Source organism: Solea solea, chromosome 2 (assembly GCF_958295425.1).
Source record: "Solea solea chromosome 2, fSolSol10.1, whole genome shotgun sequence".
Taxonomy (NCBI): Eukaryota; Metazoa; Chordata; class Actinopteri; order Pleuronectiformes; family Soleidae; genus Solea; species Solea solea.
Window position 1 is genome coordinate 11,808,873 of NC_081135.1, and position 26,799 is coordinate 11,835,671.

The window sequence follows — 26,799 nt, forward strand, 5'->3', positions numbered from 1 at the left end:
TGTGTGTGTGTGTACTTGTATTACTTAACTCTGTAGGACCTTTTCTAGCATAAACACTGACCTTGTCAGGACCAGTAGTCCTCATGAAGTGCAAAACCTGGTTCTAATGAGGCAGAACCTCATTTCTGAGGAACTGGTTAAGTTCATAGCTAGATTTAAATTGTGGTTACATTAACTGCTAATGGTTCAGGTTTGAAATAAGACTTAAATAAGGCTATCCAAATGACTGTAAGTCCATGCATGCAAACCTATGTGTGTGCTACTGTTGTAAGAACCTTGTGTGAAACCTTAGATGTGCTTAGGGAGATGCTGTCATGACTTTTGGTTGAATGACTGCCTATAACACTTCAGCACTTCTGGTTAATTTTTTTTTTTTATAAAGTTGATGGAAAGCACATTTCAGAGCGTGTTGCCCTCACAATCGTCCACATCCGGGATCAAACCACCAAATCCACTGATGGACCACTCGCTAATCCTGGCAAGCTTTCACAGAGTTCTGTAGTGTGGGAGCCAGAGCTGGGGCAAAAGTTCTTAAAGGTAACTCTGGTCCTGACTTGTAGCAGCTCAGAGTGACCTGCCCATCACCTCCCATCAGTCTCTGTGTCTATGGACCTGACACATGCTCTGACATCCATTCACACAGTGGAAAGCAAGAGGAGAAGTTGGCCTGGAAAAATGTGGGAGTGTGAGGCTCCACAGCTCCAGAGCTGCTGGCATGACGATGGATTTATAGCCCGCCCTCTGGGCTTTCAGAGGTTGGGGGTGTTGCTGGGAGTGAGAGGTTAGGGGTCAGGGGTCACGGGCTGAGGGTTTGGTGGGACACAGCTGCAGGGCTTGGGTTTGAATTTGGCGAGAGCCAGTAGGCTCATTAATGCTGAGCGTGTCAACCCAACAGGAAAGGATCAGTTACTGCAGAGCTTTGACTGGACTCAATCAACACAGATTTAATGAGTAGCAGAGAAGGTGTTTGAAATGTTCACTTTTCACAGTGTGAAATGCATTGGTTGTTATAGAAGAGTTAGTAATTGACTTTAACTTTACTGGAGAATATAATCATCAATACTGATGGGACAATTATTTGGGTTGTCAAACAAAAAGTCAGACAATAATTGATATTGAAAATTAGATTACGTACCAATTTGCAACTGTATTGATGCCAGCAGTGCCATCTTCTGTAATGTTTAATGATGCTGTACTGTATGTTTTTGCGCAACGAGAACAACCTAATTTTTGATTATCCCCCTGATATCAAAATGGTATCTGTATTTTCCTTGTTGCATTGAGTGAAAATTCTAGTATTGTAACAACCCTGGATGAAGTATGTGATTTCATTGAACATCGTGATAAAATATGCACACATTAATTTGATCATGGTGAATTTATGACATTGCTGTCTAGTTTCTTACGTACAGTCCTAGTGACTTATTTTAAAGTGCCACAAGGAGGAGCCTGCATCTTTCCAGTTATTCAAGGACTTCAGGATATATAATGATCTTATCAAAGATGAGCGTGTTCAATTAACGTTAGAAGCAGGTTTTATATGACTATATTATTATTTTGATCAATATAAATGTAATTTTGTCCTATGCCAATGTTACATATCTGCAAACTTGACATTGGACTCAATCAATCAATCAACTAACCGTGGGATTTCCTGTTTTACATCTACATACTATTTCTGTAAGCGGGATTGTAACATGAACCTGACACTTACATGCACAAGTTGGTCCTGGGTGTCATACTCCTTGGTGCAACCTTCCCAGTGGCAGTTTGTCTCATAAATGGCCTCTGGCTCCTGCTTGCACTCATCTTTATCCAGATCCTCACTCAAGTCCAAGATCCCTCCACCACTGTGGTCCTGCAGAAAAGGAACATGACTAAAACATGGGCTAAATCAAACGGTACAAACATGAGTGAGTTAGCGCATATAAGTGAGTGGAAAAGGAAACATTGGGTGAATATTTTATCTGAGTATGTGGTAAATATGTTTGGGAAGCATTTCGGGCTATACTGCATCCGTCTTATCTGTCTCTCAATCATGTTGCTTCGTTCCTTAATTACAGTTGCCTTTTATTTCACTATCTACAATCATTTATAACCATATTAACAGTTAAACAAACGACTACCTTCCTACTGTAGGCAGCTTAAGCTGTGATAAAGATACTTAAAGCTGCAGTGTATAGAGGTATGTATATATATATATATATATATATATATATATATATATATATATATGTAGTTTTTCATTTGTATGCTGCCGCTTCATCTAAAAACAGGCTCTGTCAAGCAATATTACCAGACCTGACGGATGTAGTGTTTGTGTATCTACAGCAGCAGAGCTGGGGCGGATGGGGACAAGAAGCATTTGCCCCGTCAAACTGCTGAATGAGAAGGTTTTTTGAGCAGTAGGATTCACTTCAGAAACTTTTTGTTGGCGCTTCATTGTGTTCGCTTTACTGGCATTATGTTGCTGTTGGCTCAGTCTGTCTTGACACAATATGAATCACTTTCTGTGTGCAGCACAGGAATGTCACTGGGTGACATGAGATCTAAACACTGCTATACTGAGAAGCACAGAGAGTCATGTGTAGGCGATGGACTTAATCAACATTGTGTGAACTCATTTGACAATGTTTTGAACATAATGTAATACTTTTGTTTCTATGTAAAAGTTTCACACTACTTTTGCTTTTTTCGCGTCAACATATTTTTTCAAAAAGTCACTAAAAGTTGCAAACTGCAGCTTTAAGACTGCAACTTCGACAACTGTCTTACTTGAGCAGTCGGTGAGAGGGGGAGTGGACCCTCTGCTTCTGTCTTGACCTTCGATCTCTTGGTGGTCAGTGGGTTGACCGTACTGCTCACTGCTGGGTCACCACTGGCATTCTGGAAAAACAGACAAGCAGAAACAGGACTGAAGAGAAACATGCGGCAGAATAATATGCTCATTTTATCATCTATGCTTTTGATAGCATTAAACCTATAATTGGCGAATCATTCCATGAATCCTAACAAACACCAATCTATCCATTCATCTGTCAGTGCATTCATTAGTACTCCCACTGAGGAGGTTTCTACTCAGTCAGACACTAGTGCTCTCCACGCAGTCATCACACACAGAGAGAGAATAGAGGAGAGGCTGAGGGGAATCACATAATTAAGTCACAAAGATAACATACAATTTTTTTTGGCTCTGCAATCGGCTGCAAAGACATGCAAGGAGTCATGGTTGCGCCAGGCACCACGGCCCATAAGTCAGACTGTGACCTGCTGCCGAGACTAAACAGTTTAGACTGCTTTATGATCGCCAAAGCCACAAGGAAATATGAAAGAAGAGGAGTTATTGCCTTCGCTACAGAGTGGGGAAGGGTAGGAGGAAGAGGAGGAGGAGGAGGGGACGGGGACTTGGAAGGGGAAGGGGCTTTGATCTGTCAACAGATCCCGAACAAGACGGAAAGACAAAGACTCGGAAGGCCTGTTGAAGCTCTAATGGAGATGAAAAGAAAGGAACGATATAAATGAGAGAGGGAGAGAGAGAGAGTATTGAAGTTCATTGGAGGGGGTCGAACATTTAAGGGGGGTCCACTAATCCCACCCAGACGCTGCAGTGTAGTTGAGCATTTGTGGGGGCCTCCATGATTCATTCAGTGGCTGAGAACCAAAAGGGAAATATGGCTCTGATCACAGTTGAAACACAGCTGAATGTGCATTTCTGTATATATATATATTTATATATATATATATATATATGTATATATTCATGGAGGGTGTGTGTCTTTTATTTGTCTGTGCACATCACATACAGTATAAACTCATATCAGCATATTGCTGTGTGTCAGTAAAGAGACACAGCCTGCGGCAGTGTGAGATGGAGTGATTCACTGAGGGGGAAGTTTACATTAGGAGTGGCAGTGGTGTATATAGTGGACTGATGAAGAGAAACAGAGGAGACAGTGGGAAGTAAGACAGATTGAAGAGGGTGGGAATCTCCTGCATATTTCTGACCTGAGACACATTTTTACAAAAAAAACTTCAACCATGAAAACTCTCAGATTTAGGCTCCTTACACAGCGTAAGTCAGATAGTTCGGTTCAGAGAGTCAAGCCAGTATGGAAGTGTTTAAAACTTGAATTTTCTTGAAAGGGCATCAGAGGGTGACCCTGGTTTGTCTGCAGCTGTATAAGATTTATAACATCAGTAAACATTTTCCTGATCAGTGTATGGTTTCGATCACTACTTTCAGGTTTTATTCAATACAGCATGATGTCCATTATGACACTTATGATTTAGAGTGAAACTGGCACAGTTGCAGGTGTAGGTGGATGAGCGCTCAGTCAGGCTCCGCCCCCGCTCTTCCAAAATATGGTCACTTCGGGTTTAAAAAAAACAAAAAAAACATTGCCCAAAATACATGAGTTCACAAACTGCTGAGTGACACCACAGTAGGCTGCCACTTGAGTGACAAAACAACTTGTGTAAAATCCAATGATGTGTGGAGCAAACCAAATTCAGGTCAAGTTCTAGTCAAGTTTCCAGGACAAAAGATGCCCTGGCTAAGATCTTCTCTCTGCTAATTGCTGACAGTGTTGTCATCTTCTGGCTAACTTCCTGTCTGCTGCTCCTGTTAGTATCCAGCTCTCTCCTCACAACATCATCTCATGAACATATTTGTAAAAGGGAAGTATTTATTCATCGACAAACAGCCTAACCAAGCGGAGAGAAAGCGCCGCTTTAGGACTTCTGGCTCCTGCATGGATAAAGTTTTGTTGCATACTCAAAAAAGCCTGAGACTGCGAGACCCTTGCCACTGAGCAAACAATCAGGATTTAACAAAGCCATTTTACTGCATCAATCAATAATAAATTAGGTCTTGCTTTTTTTACATTGATGTGTCTACACTCTTAAGATTTAGCAGTTGTTGCCCATAGCTCATCACTTCTCCAGCTTTTTAAATACAGCAGGTCTGGATATGTTCGTAGTGACAGAAAACCAACATAGACAGAGCTCTGCAAATGGAATCAAGAGCGGAAATCTCCCTGCAGTGACTCACATCAATACTGGCAAAATTCCCTTTTCCACATTACATGGCAGTCACCTTACACCTTCATTTCTGTTCATATTGATCAGTAAACATCATCTCTACCATCAACCCCCACATACATACTTATTAATAATAATAATAATGGGACGCTCGGTCCTACCTGGTTTGCCTCAGAGTTGGAGGTGTTGTGGGTGGTGGACATTGGTGGAGCAGTGAGGGGATGCTGTCGTGCAGAGTAAGAGGACGGTGATGGTTGAATGAGGGGAGATGTGTGGCCAAAGGTGTTGAGACTCCTCTGCTGGGACAACAGCTGCTGGTATGCCACTGGGTTGATAGGATGAGGGAAACTAAAGGAAGGACTAAGCAGGAAGGAAACAGTTACCATGAAGAATTTCAGAAAGGAGGATTGTCTAGAGGAGGGAAACGGTGACATCTCTCTATTTACTGCAATTCATCTGGTCCAAATATCTTCTTATTCTGCTGCATTAGCTGTAGATGCCAAGTGATGGTGTGAACCGTCCGTTTCTGGTTCTTGGAGGTGGTTTCAGAGTCTTGATGTACATATAACAGCTTTGGTTTGCTAGAAACAGATCTCTGAATATGTCATGCTTAGGCCACATTGATTGTGTGTGAAGCATGTGACTGTTATTAAGCAAGTAGACCTATGTACTCGACTCAATGCCAGAAATCTACAGAAGAGCAGTCACAGCTGTGCGCCACCAGGTAAAGTAATATTTTAGATTGAAAGTGGGCGAAATAATAATAATACTACACAATCAATAATGAAAAAAGTAATCAGTGCTTGCACAATGCACCAGTATAAGTATAGAGACAATATCAGCATGGGTGCAGGTCGCCAAAGTGAAGAAATAATTGGTTAAAAAGAAATGAGTCATAAAGAATAGGTAATATGTGCATTATGTATATCACAGTCCTGCAAATATTTTACAATCAAAGAAAAAACCCAAGGGATTCAAAGTGCTTTTACTTTGAAGCAGGTGGTGACATATTTGGCAGATACAATAAACAATTTTCATAATCATTTTATGTTATCAGTATCAAAAGATAATTATAATACGTTGTGATGGTGTCTACATACCTGATACCGCCTACTGAAAGGTGCCCATAGGAGCTGCTGGCAGCAGAGCTGGACCGGGAATTATTGATGTAAGCCACGAGGGAGTTGGGCGAGGTGCGGATCATGGTCTGCAGGTCAATGCTGGCATCTGACAGGGGAGAGATGGACAGCGCCCTCTTTCTGCTCAGCCGTGGTGTCAGCCGCGGGCTGGAAAAACGGGATACTGGACACAAAGGCAATGCAAAGGGCGTCATTTATTTTTCACTGGTACCTCACTGAACACAACTAGACAACTGCTCGCAAGCAAATGTGTTATATGGCTTCTTCCCTGCAGTTATAAGAGTCTGTCACACACTGTGGTCACATCTTATTTATCTGAAGTACAGTAATGTGCAAATTCTCTGAGCTTGCGTTAAATCTCCACATGGCCTCAATGGAAACCAGCATTTATCTTGGACCATGTTCCAAGAAACACTTAGCCCCAAGCATTGTATTGGAGGTCAGAGCAATGCTAAGCTACGCTCTATCTGCTCCATCTCTCTCTTTCACACACGCACACAGCTCCCCTTTTTAACATTCACATCCTCTTATGCTTAATGAATGGCTCACAATCATTCTCAGTAATTACCGCGATAGAAATCTCTTTCTGACCGCTGTACTCGCCGGACTTAAAAGGAGGCAATTTAAACAAATTGATTTCAGAATACCATTAAAAAAAGAACAAGGCTGACTAACAAAGGTAGGGTTCATGACCCTCCTGCTGGACCTGGTTGTTGGACTGTTTTCTGTCTTGAAAAGACTACTTTCCCATGAACTGAAAGCTACTTGTTTTTCCTTCCACACTGATAGTCAATCATGTGCATTTTTTTTTTTAAACATTTCTGAGGCCTGTATAGCTCCAATAGAGATGGAGACCAACAGGTTGTGTTGGGGGGGGGGCTGATGTGTGTTTGAGCACATGTGTAATTAGGTCTTACAGCAGACATTAGCAGAGGTGTGAGAGGCAGGAAACTCATAATAGGCCCATCACAGCACACCTAGACACATGCACAATGAAATGCCGCAAGTGTGTGCACATGTCTTCTCCACTCCTGCCAATATGTTACCAATCCCAGAGTCTCTGCTGGTGAAACTCACAGCCTCTTGAGCCAAATGAATCCAGGCACCGACCATAATCACCACACCAGACCTACTGCCATAAAACCCGCGTCGTACTTCCAAAACTGTTATGTTTGGGGGTGCCGAGTCGTAAAGCGGTGGCATATGTGCTTAGTTAAAAGGCCCCCAGGAACGTCAGACGGCAGACAACAGTAGTTGGGTCGAGATGACAGAGACATGTATGAAAGAGCTGGCAAAAACAACAAACAGTCCTCAGGAATGTGCCTCTTTAGCGCTAATAAATAAACGTGTCATCTATAGAGAAATGCAAAACATGTTGAGGGTGGAAAGGCAGGCGATCGTCTTCTTGGGGAACGAGGATTGTCATACACGGGGACTCAATTCTCACAAACTACGCGTTACTCAACTCCAGACGGGTTTGAGCAGCTGCTAGGATTTGCTATGTCTGCAGTGGGGCGAGCTTGCTGCCTTGCCAACAAATTTAATGTGAGATAAGTGTATTAATATCCCCCTTTATAAAGCAGGAAACAGACCTTACAACCTGGTGGCCTGGCGCCTGCCTCACCCTTCTGGGCTCTGTGCCCAAAGCACCACCCTCCATCTTCAAACCACCCACTCAATCTATACATCTACCTCAGCTCAGAAGAATTCTTAATGCCTCCAGCTACAAAAACTCAAGACGAACGTCTGTGAGGTTCTAATGCCGAGGTGTTGTTTTAGTTTAGGGTCTTTTTTCTAGTGGATGTCCTTGGTTTAAGCACATTTTTTACCTGAAGGAAAGTTCACATATGCGCATGGACTCAAAACTCTCACCACTTGGTGAGTGGAGTGTTTTATGGGAGGTGGTTATAATTGAAAGGGTGAGCAGGTTCCGGCAGGGAGTGAGAAAACAGATGTTGCACAGGCAGTGGCGGCGCAGCACTGTATCCTAATGTGAACGGTGTGGGTATGTGTATATACAGTATGTAAGTGTATGCCATTGCTCTGTAGACTGTCGTGGGCTGGTTGTAATTGTGGGATCTGGATTTATATTGAGAGTCATAATTACAGGGGTCCTGGTGCATATTGATACAGTAAAATTAAAAAGAAATGAGTCATAAAGTGTACAGTATATACTGTACATGTGTGCGTAAAAGGCTAGGCATTAGATGTGTGTGTGTGTAATTATTTTTTAGTATTTGCCTGTGCTGTTTTAACTAAAAAAGCTTTTGTGGAGAATGAAAACACTTAAATTGCAGGGTTATACAGATCCCCACATCAAGTTGGCAAATAGTAGTGATATGTAAAGCAGTTCTTTTTGGTGTACTGAATCATCAGAATCGGTTCATTGTCACCAAATCGCTCAGTACTCCCTGCATGACTGGAGCGCAGACTCCGTCTGACACAGTCGCTGAACTGGAATACGGCTGAAAGGGTTGTGATTCGGCTAACGATCGCCAGTCAACCGTCGACAGTGCTGTTGCTAAATACGCCAGACTCCTCTGTTAAATCATGAGATCTTTTTAAATTAACTTGCTAAATGTTGGAGATAAATGCATATTATATTATTATTATTATATTCAATTATTTTTTACTGATCTAGAAATCAGCATTGTTCTTGAATTTGCTGAGGCTGCTTAGTTTAAGCCGCTGAATATCACTCAGGGCGCATGTTCAGAAGGCTACATTCACTGATTCACACAGTATTCAAACCAGTACACCTACCGTTCCCTCATAGTAAGAGGACACTTTCCTCTTATCACAGGCCAGCCTAACGCTTAAGCACTGTTTGCATTTATGTTCTCGCCTCGTAAGTGTAAACATTGTGCGCTAACGCCTGACTACATTAGCTGTTAGCTTGGGGGACACAAGGGGATTCCCTCACTGAGTGATTTTATACCTCTGCTAACCCATTGAGTTAAAGTTTATAGCAATGTTGTAGTATTCCATATGCAGTAAGGACTAGGTAAAATAAAAAATATTAAATATTTGCAGACTATTATAACAATTTATATTTATATTATATCTCATTTACATTTAGCACATTATACTTTGTATTTCTCACCATTTGTGTGAAATGGTAACACTGTTGGTTTCGTCTGTTAGAAAATTTGCCTTCTTTGATTTATTATTTTATTTATTTATCAAAAAATTATTATTTTTTTTGAAATTTTAAGGTCTAAAAAAAGTGCATCAATTGTATTATGATGTAATCTTTCATGCAATTTTTGTGACCTGCTTACTAACTGCCTGGTCAGAATCACTTCATATTGTCTCAATTAAATGTCATGTTTATATTATATATATATGTATATATATATATATATATATATATATATATATATATATTATATTATTACCAGGGCGAGACAACTTTATTTACTGGTGGCTGTTTGAATGTAAGATCTAGAGACCCTAGCTTTAAAAAAAATTTAGCAGATTTGGAAGGCAAGTTATTGTGTGTCATTACAGTGGAGTTGTGTACCGACAAAAAAGTTGTGTACCAAAATGTACCAACTGCTTTAAGTTATTATTACCTTTGTGTCCACATTAGTAAAGTTATCATGTGTCTTTACAGTGGAGTTACGTACCAACGACTTTCTAAAGTTATATTCTTATTTTCAAGGGTGAAGCTCCTGAGCAACCTGAGCAACCTGAGCAACCTCCACCACCACACCACAGCTTGAGTTCATACCAGCAGGGCCCCATATAACCCCCATACAGGCCTACTAGAGAAGGAGAATATTTATTTTCCCTGCAAGAGCTCACTCATAGCAACACTGTGAATTTTATTAGTCGGGCAGCTTGTACTGAATCGTCTTTGAGAGCGGAGAGTCCAGCCTAAAGCCGCAGTTGTGTTTGTCAGTGTGTTTATGCACATACTTCCAACCATGTGCTCATGGACCAACATATAGTTAAGTGTTTGTGTATGCTGTCTGAGGGGACCGACCCTCTCCCCCACCACCACATTGCTATATGAATCCATCTCCTTCTGCTGCATCAATACTAAGATCGCCTTCTTTCTCAGGATGGCACACATTTACTTTGGCTACCGCTTTTGTCGTGGGAGCTTCAATGTTTTCCCCGCAAACCGCTCCGATATTGCGCCGCTCACCCACCCCTTACAGTACATACCTGCTCACTCAAATAAAAACAGTTCCCTGAATGCCTCCCAATGTGAAATGTTACTTTACACTTACAGTGGTAGTGTCTGTCTTTCTTACACATATCTGCAGCTATATTTGTATTAAAATTAGGATTCGGGTGGACCCATGATGGCTTGGTGTGTTGCAGAAGCATACCTGATTCTATTCATTATCCTGCCTTGAGTGTGCACTGTTGATGTGTATGGTCTATGTACTCATGAAGGTTAGGACTTCTCTCCAATTTTGGGTGGATGAAGACATTAATGTCAAGTGGACCATACCAGACCTCAGCAGACCAGCAGATGCAGAAACAATTCAAAAGCCGGAAGCGGGCTATTGAGCTTGACCAATTCATTGTTTCAAAAACCACTGGAAATGCAAGCAACTGATGATGATATGTGTGGTGGATAGAATTTGGACATAAAAGAGCCAATTAGGCCATACCCGATCATCTGAGGGCCTCTTTTGCTCAAAATATCTGCATTTAAAAGATCATCAGCCATTACATAACCTAATATTAACCTTTGAAATCCACTGTCCGACCTCTAACAACATTATTGTTATCAAAATGTACTTAAATATGTTGTGACTCTGAGGGTTGGATTTAAAGATAAAAACATGATAATGTATTGATCCTGGGTCAACACTGGACAACAGGTTTGTTTAAGATGCAATTTGAAGGAGACAGGAGACTGCAAAGTGATGCCAGGGAAGAATGTGGCAAGGCAGCATAGGACGAAGTACCAGTGATTATATTAGACAAAGTAGAAGAACACAGAGAGACGGTTCATGGATGTTGTGTAGGAGGACTTGAGGACAGTTGGTGTAACAAAAGAGGAGACAATGGAAAGCACAAGATGGAGGTAGATGATCCACTGTGGTGACCCCTAAAGGGAGAAGCCAAAAGATAATGAAGAAGAGGAAACTTGATTTAAGAGCTTCCATGCTTTTCATAAAGACCTTTAAAACTGTTGGTGACAAGATATAGAACATCATATGGAGGAAAAAATCTAGCAAACAGCGTATGGATAATCGATAGACAATCCAACTATTACATGGCTGGGTAACTTTATGTTTAACCAGGGAAATAAAAAAAAAAAAGCTTTTTTCTTCCTCACGTACTTGAGAAATATTATTTGTTTTTAAGTGTTCAATAATCCACAAGTAGTCCAGTAAAACCTACACTTATGTCAGAAAACCTTGAGTGACGCGTGCAAGTTTTCCACCAGCACGCATCGTACAGCAGCACTCAGTGTTCAACCATAACGCCTTACATTTCACTATCCAGATGGGAAAACAGTGAGTGAGAAGAAGGCGGGTGAGAAGCCATACTATGGGTTCACTGAGGACTCCCAGTTCTTGCGGTGGGTCTGTCGAGTACTGGTGCATAAATTGATTTTTATTATGGGTTTTATCTGCACTGCCATCCAAAACTAACATTAAGGGATAAAGCACATTTTTGCCACCTCTGCTACTCCTCCTCCTTCTCCTCCTCCCAAGCTATGGCAGTAAATAAGGCCTTTGATTCTGGCCATGGCTGCCCACGATGACCATTAGTCGGTCTCCTCGGTCAATATAGGCCTTGTGTTTGGAGACTGCGATGGAAGAGCCTCCGCACTGGCCAACAGCTGACCACATCACTCACAGCATGGCAGAACACTAAATAAATGCTGCTGCTGGGACGGCGGCAGCGAGTGTGGACTTTAGTGCTTTAGTGCAAGTGGGGGTAGGTCGGGGGGGGTTGTGGCTATTTGAGTAAATAACTTCCCCAAACAAAGTGTGGGCAAGGCAGTACAGCGGCGGTCACTGAGGTGGCTAGAGGTGGAGAAGAAAAAAGTTGGGAGGCATTTCCCTTCATTTCTGTAAGCTCCCTCCCAAAAACCCCTACTTTACACTCTCAGTGCCTCTGTTGTGTTTACCAAAGTGATTCAGGTCAGTAAGAAGATGAATTGCAAAGGAATCACATTTCTGTTTTGGTTTTCTTCTCTCACTCTCTTTCCCTGTTGTGTTTTCCTACCTGTGCATGAGGATGGCTGCTTTGGTGTCATGCAGCGACTTTGGAGAGCGTAACACTGTGAAAGCAAAGTGGCTGTTTTGTATTTTCTGTGGGCTGTGGTTGGGTTGAATGAAAAGAAAAAGCGAGGCAGGTGTCAGAGCCAAGCGGAGTATTTGATTATCAGGCATTAAAAAGGCCGACTTTCACGGACAGTTTTCTTCTCTGTGCGCTTTCTGTTCCCCCATTCACGAAGGCCGAAAGTTTCTTGGACACATTTTGCTGCCGAAATCAGACGTGTTTCACGGTGCTTGAGCGTGGTTTTGATTGAGGGCCGAGTTTCTGATTGGCATGAAAGAACAGGCTGGTCTCTGTGTGTTTGTGTGTACACATATACAAGTTTTTCTGCGCATTTGCCTGAGTGTTAATGCTTTTGTGTGGCTGTGGCCTTCCTTACCCAATAAAAGCCTTGTAGCATAGAGGAGACTAACATTTCAGTTCCATAAATCCATTAATATTTTTAACAAAACTTAAGCGTGGATTATTTGCAGGATAAACAGCACAGCTTCATACTAAAGAGTCATGCCATTATTTGAGTATAGATGAGGGTGTTGAGTATTTTAAAAATTAAAACTTGTTTGGTTTTTGTAGCACAGGTTAAGCCTTTTATATATACATTAGTCAAGATTAGACCTTATTTCATGGAAACAACAACCATTTTTTCTGCCCTTTTATAGTTAAGCCATTTTAATTAACTCCAGAAAATGCCTCAACCCACTTTTGTAGACATGTTTGCCTTTCACACATGGCAGGAGATTCCCGGTAGCATCCAGGCAAGGGGTGGAGCCTGGCTTGAGCATATACTGTAACATGTATGCCCACTGTGAATTATCCAGGGCTTCTCCTGTTGTGTTTTTACAAGGACTCACTTGCACATTATCCAGAAATGTGACTTTGTAGCTGACAGGAGCAAATATGACATTTTTTCAGTAGCACACCTGGAACACCACCAGCATGAGATACTCTATGCTAATGTGGTTTTATGAGGTCCTGTCCCCCAGGGAATTGTATTTATGTACACCCCCCCCCAACATCAAGCTGTGGACCCCATGCTACATTAAAGTGCAGAACTCTCCACTATGTTTGATGTGGCTAACTCCTCCACAAAAATGCCTCAAGAAGAATAACAGGATGGTATCAGCATGTCTGATGCTGAGAACAAAGGGCGAGATACAGCCACTCCACAGTATGTGCCAAAGACTTCATGGTCGCAAGTTCAACTCAACCCCCGGCAGGTTGTACTCAATTCCCTTGTAAGTCGCTTTAGATATAAGCGTCTGCTTAATGACATGTAATGTAGTCAGTAAAGTTTAAACAATACTTTGCTAATCTCAGGCTAACAAAGCTCTTGAATTTGATAGGTTTTAAGCATATTAAAGCTAAGGTAGGTTGAATTTGTGGCAATGAATAATTTAATGACGAATAATCACATTCAGCATGCTATAAATTCTGTAATCAGAGAGAAGGCATTGGTTGCAGCCTATGCATCAAGCAGTGTGAGAGTGGGACAATAAACACATTAAAAAGTGGTTCTTTAAAATATTGCTCACCATCCATAGGGCTGATATAGTCAGGCAGATGAGCGGCCGCTGCGGCTGCTGCTGCCGCCGCCGCTGCTGCGGCGCCACTCTGCATCAGGAGGTCACCGTAGGGGCTTCGCTGAGTGGCACTGGCCATCAGGTGGTAGTACTCCGTGGGGTTGGCTCCTGGTGGAGGAGGGGGAAGGCTGAACAGGGCGCGGTCCTTCAAGTGTTCATGGGTCACTGAAGCAGAAGACAGATGATGGAGAACAGGTCAATTTTATCTTCTTGGCCTCATCAGTATGACCACAGCATTTTATGGACCCTCAAAGTGTACTGACATATAGTCAGTGAGGACACGAGGAAAAACTGATTTTGCCACATAACAATGAAATATATGCCTGTTTAAATATACCATATCTTAAAAACACTTTTTGACACTGTATTGTACAACAAGAAACTTAAGTTTGTAAACTGCTCACTCTCCCACACCAGAGTACCAAAGTATGCAGAAACAAAACAGTGTTTTTAGCTCAGGCTGACACATGGAGCTACTGGTTTTGTGTCACTTAGGTAAGTCCAAACTAAATATTTCAAACACCCAAATCCCTCAAATAACACATTTTTACTTATTGATGGAGGAAGCAGTGAATCCTCAACTCCTGTGTGCCATGATGTAAAATCACAGATTGAGAAGATTGAGAGATTTTCAAAGCCGAACCAGAAGCAAATTCTTAAGATTGTAGCCTTAAGTTGGCAATGATATAATTAGATTTATTAGTTTGTTAAATTGCTAAAATCTGTTTCCTTGTGTCTCCACTGGCAGGCATGTTTTCACTCAAAGCAAGCTTCCATGTCTTAACAGAGTGCAGTCAAAGTTGACCATGTATTAGTACCTCATACAACAACATACAGGCATAGATGTACAGGCTGATGCTGGTTATTGGTTGTGGGAGTCAAGGTTGGTATCACTGGTTGGGGGCCAAGAGACTTATTTGGGAGTGCAAAATAGACCTATATAACAGTATGAGCACATGTTTAAAAACCTCAATCCATCAGAACCTATGAAGCCATGGCGGAGCAACAGCAGTGACCCAGTCATGTTCCTTTGGTTTCCCCACGACCGCCAGGTCACATTACTACCACCGCAGAGTTTGTGTCTGAGTGTTTGAATGTGTGTGACCTCACTTCTGAACACAGAGGCATGAAAAGGAAGCAGCTACACTCCCACTGGTTTATTTTAAATCAAAGTTACACTGGTTTCATTCAGCAAATTCAGCAAAAGGAACACTGCAGTTGAAAGTAAATAGATTTGGTATTAGGGCTGCAACTATTTATTATTTTAATAATCAATTAAACTGTATAAAAAATGTTTTTTGATCCATCCAATATCAAATCATGTTCAACACATGTCTGTGTTTCCCATATCTCAAAATGACGATTGTTCGATTGGGTCTTTTATTTTGTTTTATTTTGTCCAAAATCAAAAATTAAATTAGTTTTAATGATTTATTTGTTATATGGAGCAAACCCCCCGCCACAAAATAAGAACTAGGAGCTGAAAAATAATCTCCCATCATTGGCCGCAGGTAAACATTGACAATGTGTCTGCATAATTACGTGTACAGTATCTGCAGACTATTTTTGTAGACTGATGCTGTTAACATTACCACAAAATGCTTAACTAATATTTGAAATAGTGATAATAAGTCTATCTCTATACCTGTTTATTTTTATCTTGGTGCATAGCAGTAGATTGTTTGTTTTCACACATTAAAAAAATGACCACAATAACAAGTTCCACCACACCAATCCATAACTGAGACGGTCTTTTTAACAGGGGTCTTTCAGGAGTGACACTAGTCCTGTTACTACTACTGTGTGATTTGTGTCTTTGAATCATTGCTTAACAATGAAGGTAGGCTTAATTATTATTTTTTTACCCTCCCAATGTTCAATCCAAGTCATTGCCTTTAATTGCCATCAACATTTGTGGAGATTACGGTTACAGTCAACATCCGAATAACTGTTGGGTAAAACTCACCTTCAGCGGGGCTCAGTCCCCTCGCAGCGGAGATCATGGACAGTGTGGGGCTTCCGTGCACTGAGCGCAGGTAGTGCTCCATGTGGGGACTGACGTATGGATGTGGTTGGCTAAACGGTGACTCGCCCGTTCCGGCATGGGGTGATAAACGGATGAGGGAAATATCTGAGATGACTGGACTGCCTGTCAGTCCTGGAGGTCTGTGGAGAGGAAATCAAAGAAATCAGACATTGGTATGTAAATAATTCAAGGAGGAATAAACCCATTCCATCAAACCCTCCCCACAATTCACCGCCGAAACCATGATTTGTTTATGTTGATTAGGCCTGGCATTTTTCTCCATTTCCATTTATATTTCTGTTTTTTTATTGAGACTTTGTTTATTTCTAACCCAAAAGTTAATTTTCAACTATTTTTTATAAAGAAATGTTCAGGTATACAAGTTGCCATTCCATATTATGCGTGTTTTTCTTTCCATGGTCTTTATTGTTTCTTTCCATTTCAATATTTGTGGCGCCATTGGTTGCAGACAGTTTTAGTAATTTGTTCGTAAATTGCTACTATCCATAATATAGGTGTAGGTCTTTATTTTCGTAAACATTACAGATATTTTCCTAAAATGACCATAACCTAGTAAAGTTTGTGGAGAGTTATGCTAACTTCATACTAAAAATCGATCTCAAATTCCATTCCAGTCACAGTGATTTCTCACGAGGGGTTTGTCCTCATTTGTATGTCCTTGTACTCTTAAGTGCTTAGAGTGTGGGTACAAATGAACCTCCTCGCATAACCTCAAACAAGCGTCTATGGTTACCATATTTTTCTGTAGGGGTCTGTGTGGACAACCGTGGAAATATGCCAGTGACTAAATTTATATCACAGGACCTGAGCAAACATAGGCACACAGAGGGTACAATCCAGACCTTACCTGCATCGTTATTGAGTGATTTTCAGTGATATACCCCTAGACAAGCCTGTTTCCACTGTACTTTCTCAATCCATTCACACCCTTTACTTTACTCAGTCCCACAGCTAATACATAATTACCTCCTTTTGTTCACCTTGCTCTAAAACCCCTCAAGCTACACAAGATGAGACCCACTGCAGACACTCTCTTTATCTGCGTGAGTAGCAAAAACTGTAACTTGACACTCCAAAAATGTTATCAAGAGCTTGTGGCTATTGTAAGCGAAAAAGAGAGTCTCCAACAGCCTGGTGGTCACTCCAGGCTATACAGCAAACTTGTCATCTGTGGGATGTAATTACCAGCTCTGCTTGCAAAAACACAGACAAGTGGGTGTTGTAATTCCCAAGGCCCGAGGGGTTGAACTCTAGATAAAAACGTCTGCTGGTCGCCGGCGCTGGCACAACCCTTTGAACGGGGCCATACTTTCTTTATGTCAACCTGGTGCACTTCAGCTCTGATAAGTGGCCTGTTGCTCCCTCAGTGTGTGGCAGGAACACCTGGTAGAAATTCAGCTGTCACAGGGGCACTGAAGCGGGAGAAGTTATGACAAGGCTGAATTTATGTGGCCTTCAAGTTTAAACTATGCTCTACGGTCGGACTTGGCCTTCAAGATAATTTGACCCCAAGGAAAGAAAGCGTCATAGTCAGATGATGTCACAAGTGTGAAGAAGAAGAAGGATCTGGAATCTTTGTTAGGATCTTGAAACTTGATCACTGTTATGTGGTAATGAGTTCAATACACACTAAAGCAGGCTCAAAGACATGTTACAGTTACATTATTCTCTGAGATCATAAGGAAGTACAGTAGCCATTAAATGGGATAAACCCTGAGTCATGACCAGACTAATGACTCACTGTACTGTCAGCAGTACAAGGACCGCACACAGTGAGCCTGATTCATTTAGGATTAAAACTTAAAATGCTAAAAATGCTTAGAATTCACATTTTTAATGGCGTTATCTTATTTTTAAGTCTTATTTTAACCTAAATTGTAAAATTTAGGTCACATATTTAAAGATTACCATGTATGCTGAGTGTCATTCTGATTGTTTACATTTTGATTTTAAAAAAGTTCATTATTTAACCCTGAATAAAAGTCTGTGTCACACGAGTAGTAATGTATCGTTAGTAATTAAACATACTTTTTCTCCACTTGCTTCAGAGTTGCACACAATAATGCAGTGCAATTAAAAATATAATAAAAGGGAATATGTCGCCTTTATGAGTCTGCGAGAGAAAGCGCCGCGAAAGCTACCACTTAAGCGGCTCGATGACCGCTGTGAACAAATGAGTGTTTATATGTGTGGTTTTGATTCTTGGCAGCATCAACTGCATGCTGGGAATACTGTGTGTATACTTGCATTTGTTACCTCTATAGGACTTGTTCTGGTTTAAACACCAGACAAGTAGTCAACAATGAGACCAAAACCTGGTCCTACTGAGGCAGAACCTAATTTCTGAGAGAAAAGTTAAGGGCTACAGGTTGAATTGTGGTTAGGGTAAGTTTAGGATTATGGAATTAAGTGGTTATGGTTAAGGTTAGGGATAGTGTTTGTTTAGACTGTCCAAATGAATGGAAGTCAATGCAGTGTCCTAAGAGCTGCAAAAACATGTGTGTTTGTAGAAAAGGGTTTAAGGAATATAATTAACATAATTAATTAGACAATTAAATGCAGCTCTGACTCTGTTGAACTTTTGAGGTCATTAAATTGTAGATATTGTCATCATGTCAAAGAAACTTGCATGCACTCACTGGCGCACACATCAGACAACAGTCTACAATATTAGGCCGTATTCCTGCATCTTTGGCAAAATCTACTGATCCAGTAGAAAATATCTACAAGACAGAAGTAGTAGGAGTAGAAAAACAATCGAAACCAGAGTTATTTGTTTTGTAATATAACTTTGGATTGAGGGGACACATGATGATGCAGTGGCTAGCATTGGTGCCTCACAGCAAGAAGGTCACCAGTCCAGATCCTGGTCTGACCAAGGAACTTTTTTTGTGTGGAATTTCCATATTTCCTTCCACATTAAGAAAAAACATGCAGATGGACTCTCTAAATTGACCTGGCCCTGTGATGGGCCTTTATGGAACTTTATCCTCCACATAAAGGTTCGAAGATTAAAGAATGAATTTGAATTGAGGACAGACAGAAAAAAATCTGGATTTTGAATGCATGCTTTTACAATGCTGAGGCTGTACCAGTAAACATCTGATAAAAGTGATGGGCAAATCATTTGACTGCTGAAATGAGTGTGTCTGTTGCAGGTTGTAGTTACAAGCCTGGCGAGCATGCTTGGCAGGATTTCTGCACACCATCCTCCCTTGAGTTTCCTTGCTCAGTCTCTCTTTCACTGTCCTGTGTGCAGACGCCAACCTGCCCCCGGCTCAGCTCAGCCCTGCCCAGCTCAGGTTGAGCCAACCAACCCAGAGCCCGTACCTCGCTCCATTTCCAGTAAGTGCCTGCAGACTGCTAGCCTTGTCTGAGGGCCAATTTTCTGCCGTCAGGTCCGCTCTTCCCCTACAAACAACCATAAAGAGCTCTCTGTTTTCAGCAGAAGGGAAGAAGTGAGAAGAAACAGACGCTCCATACACAAAAACACACTTCCCTTGGTCTCCCTCTAAACAGCATACAGAGATCTTGGCAGTGCCTCCTCAGATTAGTGCTTGGGTGATTTACTGAAGGACTGTCTGGGTTAACTGGCACGGATGATGCCTCGCTTTCTTATCACATTGAGTGAATCAAAGCTCAATAAAGTAACTGCACATTGGGATTCCCAGCATTTAGCGAAAGCTGCAACCGTTTCGTGTTTGAGAAGAACGTTATTAGAAACACCTGCATGTTTCATCGTTTATTGATGAATCAATTGGTACCATATTACAACAGTGACACACAAGGGTCAACATTTCAGATTCAGGTTCAACCAGGGTGTGACTGCATGTTTTGTTTTCTCTGGGTACTTTAGCTCCTCCTGTGATGGGTTTACTACCTCAGGCTGCTGGAGTATTTTTACTTTACTGCACAAATAAAGCCATTAATACTACTGTAGGTCCACGGCAGTGGCTGGCATTCTTCAAGAACTGAGTCAGTCTCATTTTACAACCATTCTGGTGGTGAATTGTGTAAATACTGATTCATATTTTCCTGAATATTTTACTCCAATTATGCATTATCTCATCCGCCCACAACCAACCTCTTAATCTGTAGTTTTATTGACGGGTTAACCATGTGCCTGCAGGCATTGAACTGCAACCTGCAGTTCTCTGACACAGCATGCCCATGTCCCGCGCTCCACCTCCTTAAACCAGTTGCATAGCTGTATATCATTCAAACAACTGTGTATGAGACCTTAAACATGAGGGGAAATTAACTGCCGGGCATGGCAAATAACAGTCCTGTCTGACTGGGAGCATTATTGAAGCTTTGTCAATCCACTCTTTCTCTGACAAGATGTTACTTGAAGTCTCTGTGTCTTCAAAGGGGTTAGATGGGAAGCTCTCCTTGGGCCTCAGAGTCCTGGGAGGACCTCGTCTCTTAAACTGCAGCTGCCATTTCAAGAAACCTCTATCATACCTGAGCATGATGGGTGGCTGCTCTGTTAGAAATGCGGGAAAACAGTTCCAGGACTTTGTCATTGATGAGAAATAGGGGCAGAGAGAAGGATGAGCAGCATTGAGTCAGAGGATGACATCCTTTCAACGAGGTAATTGCTATTTGTCTCCATGTTCTGTACTGTGTGATTACACACTCTGTGTTGTTCCATTGCTAAAACTCTGTGGTGAGAAAAAGTGATCTGGACATGGTACAGCTTGTTGAGAATATACGTAATCATGTGAGTAGGTGCATACCAGAGAGCACGTACATTAGGCTGGTGGCAGGGGCAGGTTGCAGCTTTGTTCACAGGTGCTAAGCTGTTCCAAAATTCAGTTCTACCAACTCTCTTTGTATGTTTTAGCCAGAGCAGTATCAATAACCGCAACCAAGATAATAGTATCACCACCCAGTGATTTTCTCAACGCTTTCTTAAGATAATATACAAAGCCTAAAAGCCAAAATATAATCACTTCACTCTTAAATCCAAGTGAATATCTGTGCCAAAAGTGAAGAGGTTCTGTCAATAAGTTTCAGAGAAAAAGAGATAGAATCACAAGAATGGGACAGATGGACAGATGAATGGATGACCTGACAACATCCTGTCCTCTGTTGTCATAACCAATTTTTTAAAATGATTTCCGTATTATGTGTCAAAGCATTTCTGTAATCTATGGTAGTTTACCTATGGTGCCCAACAATTTGATTAAAACCAACACGCATGCACACTTTTTTTGCAGTGGTTGACCAGGTGTGCAGGGTTAAGGGTTGAAAAGAGGACATTTCCCTTTTAGATGAAGCGCTCTTAAAGCATGAATCGTCACTCCCTCTTACAGCACACGTTAGCAGGCTCTTAACTCACAACACTCACAACAGCCATAACAACTTCAACCTTCAGGCATTTGAGTGTGGCAGCCCTTTGTATGAGCTAGTTCATGGCAAGTTAACGCCTTAGCCCTAGGTACAGTAGGCAGGTTGTTGTTTTGTTGTCACTGATCAATAATTTCATAAATATCATTCAGCTTAATATAAATCTTGGAGTACAACAGATAGTTAATCTCACGTGAATCTGTAATGTAGTGCTATGTCATTTAGCAAATTAAATAATGTATGTGTTCAATATTGAATTGTTCTTTGTACTGGAAATTCATATCCTTATGTTCTCATCCAAGCATTAGAATACCGAAGAGCTGTAACTTATTCTTATCTTCATTGTTGATCAATCGTTTCATCTATAAAATGCATTATGTAAAAAATATGTAAAATGATGACATCAGCATACATCTTGTTTTGTCCTCAAAGAAAATATATTCATTTCACTGTCATAGGGTAGAAATCTGAACATATTAACATTTAAGAACCTGAAAACAAAACAAAAAAGTCATGGGATCAAAACAGTTGGTGAATTATTTTGCAATAATAATCAGTCAGCCCTAATAGGGAGTGGTTCATATTGTGATGTGTCGTATGGTAAAGTTTCATCATGTTTTGAATCCATAAACAGTAATAATTGAACTGAAGCTTGAAATTAAATATAATGCACATCAAATTGGAAAATTGAAAAAAAAAAAATAAAAAAAAATGAGCATATGAAACTCAGCAACTTTTTTTTTGTGATTCTGCCCACTCATCTGTACATATTCTGCATCGACACAAACAGTTGATGAATAATAAGGCTGTATGTATATGTTGTAGATGTGATCACTAAGTCTTCTGGGGTCTTTCTGCAAATGTAAAAAGTCATCCAGTTTCACTGCCACAAGACGCTGCCAAAATAACCTGTTTTCATGGAAAGGTGATATAGTTCCCTCTCTGCTGGCCCGCCTGCCTACCATGCCCTCCTCACTGACCAAGAAGTTAGTATTTGCCCCTCTGGCATTTTCCCCACTGGCTCAGGGTGGGATGAATTATGATGTGACACACTCCCTTCTGTACTTCTGGGCAGCCAAGGCGATCAAGATAAATCACCACGCTACCCCACAGGGGACATGCTAAGATCCTGCCTTGGTTGTTTTTGGGGCCCTGATGAGGATGCGGAGGATTTAGACACAACTTGATACTGTACTCCCTGTGAAGCAAGGACTGTGTACAAGGGAGGGGCTCAGGGAAACTATGTCAGGCGACAGGATAATATACTTAAATGAGAAGGGATTATACACAGGGCAATTATCCATTATTCAGCTCCACTGCTGTCACATACCATTTGGTCTTTTTGAGAGCGGGGAAATTATGCGGAGGCTGTGCAGTTCACCGTGAACATATCAGGCCATTGACTTGAAACTTCACAGTCTTTTGATTAATAGCTCCCTTGTCTTTTCAGCAACATTCCTGGCTGTGCATTGGTGGGGCATTAGCCGGGACGATGAGCCTAACCCCAAGCCAACAAACAGCAAGTATGATAACAACATGCCAGTCAAAAAAACACTGACAGCCAATAGTCTGAATTGACCCCCACCCTACCCCCCCCCCCCCCCCATTTTCAGTGCCAAAGGAACCAAAACAATGAACAGGAATAAAACATCAACCAAAATGGCTGATGTGTAAACTGTATTTAATCAACACATTCCGTGCTGTGGGCCCTTTGAACAGGCCTGACTGCCTGGTGAGTGGGACCACATCTGTTTGTGCACTGGGGCGGTGTAGGCCACAGCTCTGCCGCACAAAAACCTTGGGCATATTTCAACTTTTCAGTGCTGCAATTTGCACCCCGACTGCTCACCAAAGAGCATAAATACAGGCTGTGGAATGAGCGGGGGATCTGTTTTTCTCATCCGTCGCATTTGTCATTGAGGTTCTGGGAACGGAAGGCCAGATTTTGGATACTAATTACCCGGTCAAACATGTTGGCATGGTGGCTGGCTTTCCTGGTCTGTGGCTTTGCAGAGATGCCCTGACTCCACAATGTGCAGCAAAACATCATCTAAGTGCTGTCTCTATGTCTACGTTCTACTGTCATCCCATGGGAGGCTTTTCCTAATGTGTTCCAGAGACTGTTGGGATATGGCATTTTTTTTCTCCTCTGGTATGCTAAGTTCGTGAAAAGCAAGGAGACCACAGCTGGGAGGTTGCTAATTTAAAATCCTGAATCAAGCATCTTGGAAATGTGCTTGGAAAATATCCATACGTAAAACCACTGTGCCTTCTCACACTGTAGCCTATAACAGTACAAAACACTGGAAGATTTAAAGCACTGTTTCTCATACGGGGTTCTGATATAGTACAAGGGTCTGTGATAAGCTTCATTGATTAAAATGATCATGTTATTAGGGTGTATCCTGCCTTTCACCCTATGTCAGCTGTGAAGCTCCACCCACAACCCGGGGAGAGGATAAAGTGTTTGATAATTGGTATATATATATATATATATATACATATATATACCAATTATCAACAGCAAAAAAATGAAAAACCTCTGATATAAGGGTCTCAGTATGTACTTGTTGCATTGTCTTCCAGTGACTGAAACCCAGTCCCATGGTAAAGGTAAATGTCATTAACAGTATAAAGTCATTTGTTTCAAGCATATCTTGAATATAAGAATTACTTGCAGATATTCTGCTTTTGCTTACTTGGACAATTTCAAGGTCATGTTGTGGACTTTTGGGAACAATGGCAACAATTTTAACACTTACTGTCAGAAACAATTTTACCATTAACCTTAGAAAAGTTATGCCTATGAGCAACCAGCATGTGAGAACTGCACATGCGTGCGAAGACGTTGTGGCACAATTACAGCGTCTGTTTATCTTGTCACTTAGTCATCACACAGACAGACTTGCGATAGCATGACTTTATGGCCACGTCATATGTATTTATCACTGCCGACAAGCACCACAACAGTGACTATGGAAAGGGAGAGTATTGTAATGCACTCACAAGGCAACAAATTGTTATCTAAATCTTTTCATATTTGAGTCTTAGTGAACATATAAATATATGCAATACAAACAATTCAATAAATATCACATGAACAAATGTGAATAAAAAAAGCATGTTTCCCATCCTGCAATGATAATGTGAGCTGTGTGTTCTTACTGTAGTTTAAGGTAAAGGAAAGAGGGGAAAAAGCAAAAGAGATGAGTGTAATTTTGTAAAAAGACTGTATCAGTATTGGAAGATACTCAAGGCTATGATATCAGTATTGCGTCGGTCATGGAGAAGTGGTTTTCGAGCCATTCCTGTCTCTCAAGGTGTTCCTTAGACATAGCCTTGACGAGATAAAACACATTTTGTAATGTCAATTAATTTTTTTTAACAAATTTGAAAGACATCCTTCTAAGCTTTACTGAAATATTTCATTCACAAGGCAGAAATTGACATCTGAGGGCACAATGGCCTTAACCTCTGACCACCAAAATCAAATAGCTTCATCTTAAAGTCCAAGAGAACGTTTGAGCCAAAGAATGTCCTCAAGACGTTCTTGGGATATCACGTCCACAAGAAATGGGATGTACATATGATAAACAGACAAGGACTCGTAACCAGGCTTTACCTAGACTAACAACTACTTCCTGATTAATGTAACCTAACCCAACAACCAAAATTCATCCATTTCCATTTCCTTACATTGTTAGCTGAGGAGCACAGCAGAGAACAAAACAGCGAGTCCTGCAGGATCTGCGATATGACAGCTGTGGCGGTGTGACCGCCAGACCTCATTATGTTACACACAAACAGTGATGATGGCTGAACGTGTGAACATATGGTGTTAACAAATCTCACAAACACGAAGTCCAACGCAGACATGCAGCTATACCGGGCCATTGACAAAGTGCTGCCACCAGGCACCGTGCACTGCTTGCCCTGCTCAATTTCCCTGCAACAATGACGTGCGGTAATTAGGTGAATTTGGCACGGGTTGTGGGAAGAGACAGTCCGATCAAGGTCTTGATGAATTAGTGGGGACGCCGTCAGAGTTGCATTCGCATTCATCAAAAACAAACTGGGTGCATCCTCAGCCCACAACCCCCACCACTCGTTTCCTTGCTTTGCAGGTGATGAATAGCTCTGCCTCTGCTATATATCACCTGATCTCGCTGAATTTAAATTTTAACGGCACAGTTCTCACAAAACCACTATTGAGCTTACGCCGTGGGTTCCCTTCCTTCCCATATTTGAATATTTCAGATAAAGAAGTACGGGAAGGCCTGGCAATGTTAGAATGGCCACACTTTTTTTTTATGGTAATGCCACAGAAAATGTATTAGTGTTTCTTTTCAGGTCGAGTTAGAAAATAAGTTCAAGACCAAGATCTACCAACCTATTTATCCTCTGGAAAGTTAAAAGTGACATAGTTTCACTTTAACAACCAATAATAAAGTTTGTCATCATACAGGTTATTCTATAAAATTGCTGCCACTTCTGCTTAAGTGAAGCATCAGTATTGCTCGAGCGTCCTTCACTAGGGTTTCTTGTTCCACTAGAGACTCTTGGCACAGCACCTCATGTTTGAGTGATGCTGGCACCAGAGAGTTTTTCCAAGTCTCAAACCATTAAATGTAAGGAGAGGAGACAAAAAAGGAAATGTAAACAGTCTGTTGTACTGCTGCTGAAATGTGGCCTGTCTCTCTTCATCTCTGTGTGATTTCTGTTCTGTGTATCTTATCTGCTTCTGAGGTTTTTTGAAGTAGACTTTCTTGCTCGAGCTAGAAACTGTTCCCAGCACTGGTGCAGACAACCACGGAGGAGTAGTGCTGAATTACTGCCCGGTGGTTGTTTGTCTCCACCGATCAACAGTTTCAGTAGACTTTATTTTTCTTTTCCAGACTCACATAACATGCACTATGACAACAAATATCACATTCAACAAGGCCAAAAACATTGTTCTTTGACCTTTTAGCCAAATCTTCCAACCAAATTTACAGTAAGAGAACAAAACTTTTCTCCAGGCATTTAGAGTATTTTGTGGAAGTTTTGTGACGTCACACAGTACGTTTACATGACACAAAAAAAAAATATTGTGTTGGTCAACACTTTTAAACACGTTGAAATTGTACTAACTGAAATTCTACAAAGATTTCTCAAAGGCTGACTAACAAACCCAGATGATGTAGGACTATAGGAGTTGAGCTATACTGCATATGTATGTTCAGTTGTACCAGAGTCAGACTTAAACTAGCCTGGGCGTTCTGTGCATGCCCAACTGTTCCCACCTATTGTTAAACCTGTAAATAATAGTAGATGAAGCCAGTACACAGAAGAATAATTTTATTTTTTATAAAATTTAGGACTGAAAAGGAGACACATTTCATGCTCT

At 41.2% G+C, this 26,799-nt stretch overlaps 1 protein-coding gene across 1 annotated transcript in view; it reads right to left on the reverse strand.

Annotated features, from left to right (window-relative positions):
* The window catches only part of gli2a (GLI family zinc finger 2a), an 86,923-nt gene that overhangs the window by 11,130 nt on the left and 48,994 nt on the right, over positions 1-26,799 (reverse strand). Inside the window, exons 4-9 of the mRNA XM_058616879.1 lie at positions 15,981-16,180; positions 13,967-14,179; positions 6,141-6,342; positions 5,202-5,400; positions 2,776-2,886; positions 1,715-1,858 (exon numbers count right to left, since the gene is read on the reverse strand). Coding sequence (XP_058472862.1) covers positions 1,715-1,858; positions 2,776-2,886; positions 5,202-5,400; positions 6,141-6,342; positions 13,967-14,179; positions 15,981-16,180 — 1,069 coding nt within the window. The remainder of the gene's footprint in view (positions 1-1,714; positions 1,859-2,775; positions 2,887-5,201; positions 5,401-6,140; positions 6,343-13,966; positions 14,180-15,980; positions 16,181-26,799) is intronic.